The following is an 8,754-nucleotide window of genomic DNA, read 5'->3' as shown; positions in this document are numbered from 1 at the left end:
TACAGACAGAGTTTACTGTTCGCTAGATTTTACATTTGGAAATCGCTTTTTTGAAAATTTAACGTTATTCGGTGGATACAAAAAATACTTCTTTTGTATACTCATGTAAGTCGAGGACATCGTAGTTGTTCATTTTAACCAAAATGCAGAAAATTTTTTTTTTAATTTTTTTTTGGGGGGAAGGTTTTAAGGACCTCATCATGTAAGTCGAGGACATCGTAGTTGTTCATTTTAACCAAAATGCAGAAAATTTTTTTTTTAACATGATGAGGTCCTTAAGATCCCAATAGTGGCTGTATTTTGGAAGATTAAATTATTCTAAAAACTTTCAAGATTATAACCTCCCAAAAAATTAATTTCTCATCGTTAATGACTGGAATTTAAAGTTCGGATTACGAAAGAGGTTTGTTAGATCACATTAAAAAGGTATCAGGAATTATTCTGGCATGGTCCAATGAAGTTTGATTTGTTTTCTGCAATAGTCGATTCTAATACCTTCACGTTAAACAACCAGGAACACTAAAGTTTCTGCCAAGAGACTTAACAAAAATCGACAATTGAATGATTAAATCATCACTCGATTACACATGAACATTCAGAAGATCTTATAGAAGTGTCTCTTCAACGTGGTTTTAAACTGTTAAAAAGTTATATCCGTGGCGGATAAATACATTAGAAAATCTAAACTGTTAATGCGAATCCGTTAAAATAACAGAAAAAAATAATATCAACACCTTTCAATGAAATCCCCGGGAATGTTAAATCAGATGATAGCTACAAAAACTATCCAAAACATTGAAAAAATAATCGTATTCAAAAATTTTAACAAATCCACAAGAATCCGGGAAATTTATTGATTTCAATAATCAAAATTCGGGACTTTCCGGGACAAAAAAATTTTCACAGAAAAACAAGAAAATATTTTTAGCTGAAATTAACTAAGAAATTCGATTATGTTTTTGAACTGAATAAACTTTATCTAGAAATTTTTAATTATTTTTGATTTTTTCAAAAAATTATGAAATAAAAAATATGATTGTAGGCCTTCATATAACTGGAGAATTCTTTCACCTGCTATTAACAAAGACAAAAATCTTGTATTTCCGTTGTGAAGAATTTTCTTGTATTCTATTTCTACAGAGCTACAACATTCCTTTAGTTCTGTTACACGCACCATGTAAATATAAAAACATTTGTAAATTCTAACGACAAGACATTCTAAATAAATTGGAAGTAAATCAGGTGCATGTTGAATGCAGTTGTGTGCTACATGAGCACCACATCAAATACCAATAATATCTCTCTCAAGTTTTTTTCAATCGATAATAAACATTTGTTGGTTTTTTTCTGTTAAAACGTCAAAATTTGTCACTACAAAAACCTACAACTTTATTGGATAGATTATGTTTTTCCAATTTAGAATGTATGCAGTCAACTATAACTTCTGAGGTTTCACAGGTAAATGAACAAAAATAAAGAAGTTTAACCTTCATTCATACCTCTGGTAAAAAATATCTGACAACAATTCTTTTCTATTTGACGTGTCAATCGTAATAGATACAAAACGGACCGTCATTAATTCAGTTTCCAATTCTTCTTGGGCCAATAGAAAAATTGCATTACATATTAAAGCTTCAGTTTTCGTTCTAGCTGAAGTGAACATTGGCTCTAATAAAATAGATATTAATTTTGAAGTACAGTCGGAAACATCAAAAATAATTTTATGAAGCGCATAAATCCGGGACAAGGCTCTATTATCCGGGACGGATGGTAAGCCTACTTATACATAATGACCTCAAATAATAGAGTTGTTTATATGACATAAAATGCCTGGCATTTACCAGGAAAGGACTTATTCTTTTGCTTTTAGTAATTATTAATGTTAGGACTCTCTCTATGTGAATCTCCAATGACCCCAGTATTTGATATTATTTTTTTGCACTAACTAAAAATCATAAGCCAATTATTTTTTTATTGTGTCACGGTCAGTATTTTTCACACAAGCGCTTTCACGGCCTTCCCGTTATTCGCTCTGGTTTCTCATTGATATGATTTAAAAAAATTTTATTAATAATATTAAGTAATTCCGCAATACTGTTTGTGACTACACAAGTAAAGAATTTTTAATTTTACCAAATATGGGAAAAAACAAACCAAAGGCCCACCAAATTGTTTTCCAACGCTTAGTTGTAGAATGTGTCATTTGCCAAACTTGAACGGTAAGAAGAAAAATCCAGCAAGACAATCAGGAACAGTGGTCTTTGTTGTTAGAAAGTTCCAATCAGCTTCCCAAGTTTCTGTATAGGTATCTGAATTCATGCGAAAAACGTGTATTCCATTCTAATTTAATCCTTTCGACCTCATTATCGTACTACTCAAGTGTCCTTTCAGAAACCCGATTTACTCTTTTATTTTAATGAAGAATTCTTTTTATTCTTTAAGTTCTTGATAACAAGTATATTTGTTTATAAAATGTGGGAAAGGTATCAACTCAAAAAAGCATGTCTCAAACTAAAGATTTTACATGATGCAAATTTAATTTTATAATTAATTATTTTGTTTTTTTATTAAATTCCCTAGTTAATTAATTCCAAAATAATAGAATATTTCAAATTAAGACAATCTATGTGCTTTAATGAAATCGACAAAATATCAATCCAAATTAACAATTTTTTAATATCTAGCACGTCTTATTGCAACAATCTAATGAAAAAGATCTCTAATGACTTACTAAAATTTGATTCCCGCCTTGGAAAGATAGATAGATCCCTTTCTATTCTGGAATCCAGGATTCAATCTATTCCCTGCCCGGAAGAACCCAAAATAACGGTCACCCAAGATTCACAGCCAGCGGATACCGAAAAGGTAAAGTTGAGAATTGAAATATCTTAAAGGTAACAGAGGAAGAGACCCCAATTGTTGAAGGAATTTTAGTTAAAGACGATCCAAGATTTTCCCCATTTTTTAAGCGTTTACGATTGGTTAGTGACTATGATAATGTCGTAGGGAATTCCATTTGCCGCAGTGAAACATATGATGGTTACTCAGGGAGTTGATCCTTCATTCTTAGAGTAATTGTTATTTTATTTTTTGTTAGTAAAGGGGATGAGTTGGCACCACAATGATCTAATTTTTTTGATTTAATTTAAATTGTATTTTATTGATAAAAAATATTCTAATTTTCACATTTTGTGGTTTTGATAAACAATTGTTATTTTTTCTCCAAAAACATTAATATTTTTTATTTTGATCATATTAATTGTTTCATTATAATTAATATTTTTATATGTTTTTAGTATATTTCAAATTTTTGAAATAATTAAAAATCAAATTTAATGTGTCCTATAACGTGTGTAGCGCCTATTAATATTGCTGTAATAAAATACTGTAAAAACTGATACAAATTTAAATTCAGGGGGGAAACGAGACAGCGAACTAATTTTGCCAATAAATTCTTCTCTAAGCGTCACCCTCGACGTGGATCAGGTTCACAGTCTATTTTAGCGACACTAGTTATGCACGAAAACTACGGTTTACATGAAGCCAGAATTACCCGACAACATCTTGTTTCTGAATGGAAGGTTTAATTCAATTTTTAATATAAATAGACAAACAGAACTACCAGAACGGGCCAGAAGAGTCATAGAAACTAGTCAGACTTGTCAGTAGAAATTTCTTTAAGTTCAGCGAGCGAGAAAAGATCAGTCAAATAATGCCAAACTCTGCATTGTTTCAGAAAACAATTTTCCCACTGCTGCTGGACTTGCCTCCTCCGCCTCGGGGTACGCATGTCTTGGTTAGTACCCCAAATCTCAACTACTAGCATGTGCAGTTGCAAAACTCTACCAAATAGAAATATCGCCAATTTTTGCTCGGTTATTTAATAAATGATGAATTTTAAGTATTGGGTCTGGAAGTGCATGTCGAAGTATGTACGGAGGATTTGTCGAGTGGGAAATGGGTGTTCGAGACGATGGGGAGGACTCTACGGCGGTCCCCTTTCCTTACAACTGGCCAGGACTTCGTGTTCTTGTTTTCGTGGCCAGTGATTCTCAAAAGTCTGTGAGTTCAACTGGAGGTATGCAAACGACAGTAAAAACGAGTCGTCTCTTGTCTTACCGAGTCACCAGCACTGCTTTTGAACGTTTGGAAGAAATCAAAGAAGCCATAAAACTGAGGGACTTTTCCAGTTTTGGGTATCTAATGATGAAAGTTGTTGACATAAAGTGATATTTCAGGATAGTAACGAAATGCATGCAACAATGATGGACTCTTATCCCCCAATTCGGTATATATCTGACTCTGCTTTTTCTTTATTGTCATATATACATCGAATGAATGATTTGATGGGCCGGACGGTGGCTGCATATACATTCGATGCAGGATCAAATGCATTTGTTTTTACAATGGAAGAGGATGTCGATTCGGTTTATGGATATCTTTCAAAAGTGGCCGGAGTTCCTGGTGGATTGCCGGTTGTTGGACTACCATTGCAAGTTTCAAATTCAATCAATGGCTTTGTGGATGTAGTCTCGAGTGATGTACATATTAAATATGTAATCAGCACGAGGGTGAAAATACCATTCTCTATTTTAGCCTGGAGATGGTCCTCGTGAGTCTACTGATCATTTAGGCATACCTGAGAGTCATTAATTTAAAATCTTCTAATTCTGGTCTTAATTATTTTGGTTTTAATTCACAATTAATTATTTTATTCCATTTAGGTTATTTTCTTTACAGATAGTAGATGTAATCACACCAGCAGGGTTAAATTACACTAGTAAGTTCTCCTAAGAGACGAAAACGCAAAATTATTGATAAACTCTGGAAATGTCCGAATGTTTTATAGAAAAAGTTTTAATTTCAAGCAAAAAACTTTTCCTGCCACCAAGAGAAAATATTTATTTAGTTTGGGTTATTTCTATTATAGAGTGTCTATTTTTATTTTTACGTGTTTACTATATACCAAAAAATATTTTATTAGTAACAATCAGTTTAGTTGTTAATTCATCCTAGCTTTTGATATTTCAGTTGTCGACTAATCAAATTTAAAAACAAGATAAGTAATCCTTGCGGGCAGACAGTAATGCAAAATATGTATTCCAGAGTTTGAGAAGAATCGAACCGAACAAAAAATACAAAATCCAACACAATCCTGTCAATAATGAATTTCATCTTTACTACCTGATAAGAAAAATGCAGAAAACAAAACAATATTCTTTAAACAATTCATTTTAGAACTTGCATTTTTTTCAATTTTAAGTTTGTAGAACAAAATAATAAACAGAACCATGTTTATCAGCAAAATTGCTGCTGAAGGAATAAAAAGACTCAAGTAAAATGCCAACCCAGTCAAAAAACAACTTAAAATAAACTTTTTGCTAAAAATACCTCTCATTTGGGTTATATGAGTTTCGATTTGCTAGAAAAACCGTCAAGACAATAAATAAAGGTACTCCTGAAATAAAAATTAAATAAAACCCCAATTGCAGATAAAAGATTTGAGAATCAAATTAGAAGTTTCGCGTTTCACAATTTTAACAAATTTAAGAAAGTGAAAATAAGTTTCAGTTAACATCCACATAAACTGTGACAACAATCCATAATGTAATACAGCACCAAAACTGTACATTGATTTTGGGTTTTGGTGTGAACAAAATACATTCCTACTATAAAATCAAGGTCCACGATTAAAATTGAAATTTCTAAGTTTAATAAAATTAATTGAAATTTTGATTTTAGAAGAATTCTAAAAATATATTGAATATTTTACTGATATTCTAGAAAAAATATTATAATCGAGATAATAATTGAAATGATGGAGGATATCAGTCCAATTAATGTAATTTGTGAGATTAATGATATTTTCTTCCGTCAATTTTATACTTTTCCGGGTTCTATGTATATTATTATTAATGGTATTTTCAAATACAAATATAACTGCAAAACTTGACAGATGGTTAAAACTGCACAAAATTTTTTTTTCCATTTCGAAAATAATCGTCTTTCCGCCAATTGTATCCCAACTTGTATCATTCGCGTTGTAAAAAGCACACTCATTTTGAAAAACTAAATATTTTCAAGTGATAACTGGAATGATTTGTGACGATTGGGAAACTTATACTTATTTTTTGATAAAAATTGTCGATGAAATGGAGATGATATCAGAGTGTAAAGTTTGTTTTTTTCTGATGGGGAAGATATCGTCATTTTTCCATTTTATGATACGAACTAAATTGTGTTTTTTATTGCAAACTATTTTTAGAATTTGATTTATCAAAATTTAGAAATATTTTGACATTATTTGAAGAATTGGTTTTGTCGTATATTGTTTCTGTGAATTTATCGGCATGGATATTTTTGTCGACAATTATTACATCTTGGATAATCAAACTTCGGTTTAATGGTTGAACAGTTGGTTTTTCCAAAATGGATCTTATTCTAATCGGATTTAAGCTGTAATATCCAACTTTGATTTATTCCTTGACACCGTCATAATTTCTGAAATAAGCTCATTAATCTTGACAATTTCCTATATAAAAAATTCTATAAAACTTTTTTATCCTTTTTTCCTGGCGTGTTAATATAAAATATACTTTTGTTTAGTTTGTTTATACCGTCTGATTTAGGCCGCTTGGCTAAATTTTAGTCAATAATTTATTGGGAAATTTACAATTATGAATATTTATTGGGAAACTTGAATTTTTAATTGAATATTTATTTCTTCCTATTGAAAACGGTTTATAATTCTACTAACTTTTTAATTTGTTGCTTGTTAATAAATTTGAACTTCCAGTATAATTTATAATGCTATTAATTTCGGTTGTCATTTTTATATATTAACTGAGCTGAAATCACTTATTATTAGCACTGTCATAGGAACATAATGTAATTTAAACTAATTAAGTTCCCACATGTGCCATATGAGACTATCTTTTCGGTCATAATTTCCATGATGTGCGGTTGTATGCTATACTCCTGAGAGTATCTAGGTCGTCTCCATTTTTCAGTTGTCTTTTAACGCGTTGTAGTTCTTTTGAATTACAATAGGTAATGTATTTCGTGGCGTCCTCGGGACGCAGATCTTTCGTCCTTTGCGTAATATGATTCCATTGCCCAGTTAGCATAGACATCCTGGTCGAGTCTTAGAATGTGGCCCAATAGCGCCAACGTGCTTCGGTAATGTCCACACTGACGGGTCTGCTGTTGCAGATATTGTATAGGGTGGAGTTCTTGATTTCTTTGCCAGTTGATGCCAATAAGAATTCTTAACTGTCTTCTGAAATCACTTTAAAATCAAATTTAGAAACAACTGTTTATTTTTATTCTTTTTCTGAATGTTTTTGAGAGATCATTCACAACTTGAACTAAAGTCATAAATATTTACATTTTTTGTTTATTTTAAGTTTATGGTGGTCGGTTTTTTGTTGAAAAGTGTCTAATTATTGATAGTACATTAAACCTGAGTCACTTAAACATGAAGTAATAATAAATAAATTAAGCAGTAGATTCATTTTGCAACGACAATATATTTTTTAATAAATATATATGTGTGATTCGGGCGATATAAATAATTAGGATAGAAATTCCATAAAATTAGTGATAATAAATTTATTATAAATTAACGTTTTTAGTTACTAATAACTAACTAATCTGTATAATTCTCCTCCTTTTTGAACCGTTGCACTGGATCGCGTATTCTCATCCTTTAACACTTCATATAAAACATGAGACACATCTTCCGGCAAATCTGGTGGATCTGTTGTTTCTCTAGCCAATTTTAGGAGGTAGTTGGTGGCCCTCGAAACTTGTTCCTCATGTTTTTCAATTTCCACTCCATGTTTATGTTCAACAAGCATGGTCTCCAATGTCTTTTTAATCGTCAGCGATTGTATATACGATCTAGTGGAAGCATCCAACTTCAGTCTTTCCATATAAGACTTATAGAATTTAGAAACTATCCCGTCCCATGTGAGGACAATGGGGATTATCGTTACCTTCGCACCGTGGATTTGAGATAATTCTCCAGCAAGAAGATCATATTTATGTAGTTTTTCTACTTCCACTTGCTTTAACATGGCGTGGGAAGTAATTCCGACTTCAATTAGAGTGATTTCGTTTTTCGTTTTATCAAAGACAAAGATATCTGGTCTATTGTTTTTTACATGAACATCTGTCTGCAAGGTGGTGTCCACTCTTATCTCCACTTTATGATTTGAGCTAACCGACTGGACTGTGTGTGACTTTAACCTTTTGGTTTTCCTGATTTCATATTGGCGGCAGAGATGCAAATGGATGCATCTTATAACTTCGTTATGTCTTCTGGTATAATCACTGTTCAGCATTCTGCTACATCTTGTAGCCATGTGATCAACAGATTTTTTAGCTTGATTACAATGATTGCACATTCCTCCGTTATCGTTGAAAAATATATTTCGATCCTGAATAATACAATACATTGCTTCTGATATCGGACTGTTGTTTCCATTCACTAGCCATTCCGTAGACATATTGATGTCGACATTCTGATCCTCACAACATTTGAAAAGCACGGAATGCAACATCTTCGATTAATAATCTTCATTAGATTTTTTTGTTGATTCTCCTTGATTATGTTTATATTCAATTCTGAAGGATCTTCAATATTGTATTTGAAGGTAAGAAATCTTGCGATAGTGGCCAGATGTGTTTTCTTTATTTTCAAGACCCGCAAGATTCCAGACTTTCTGAGACACATTGTAGACTTTCTTTCAA

General features: G+C 31.7%; 1 protein-coding gene across 1 annotated transcript; it reads right to left on the bottom strand.

Moving 5' to 3' along the window:
- Positions 1-7,637: 7,637 nt before the first annotated feature.
- Positions 7,638-8,510, bottom strand: LOC115228583. Its single transcript, XM_029799145.1, has one exon. It carries the CDS (start codon positions 8,508-8,510, stop codon positions 7,638-7,640), a length of 873 nt encoding a protein of 290 aa, XP_029655005.1.
- Positions 8,511-8,754: the final 244 nt, after the last annotated feature.

The sequence above is a fragment of the Octopus sinensis genome, unplaced genomic scaffold (genome assembly GCF_006345805.1).
Source record: "Octopus sinensis unplaced genomic scaffold, ASM634580v1 Contig10816, whole genome shotgun sequence".
NCBI lineage: Eukaryota > Metazoa > Mollusca > Cephalopoda > Octopoda > Octopodidae > Octopus > Octopus sinensis.
This window is presented reverse-complemented; position numbering and strand designations above follow the sequence as displayed.

Coding starts and splice junctions, on each gene's coding strand:
- LOC115228583 (XM_029799145.1), bottom strand. CDS start 8,510: ATGTCTACGGAATGGCTAGTGAATGGAAACAACAGTCCGATATCAGAA.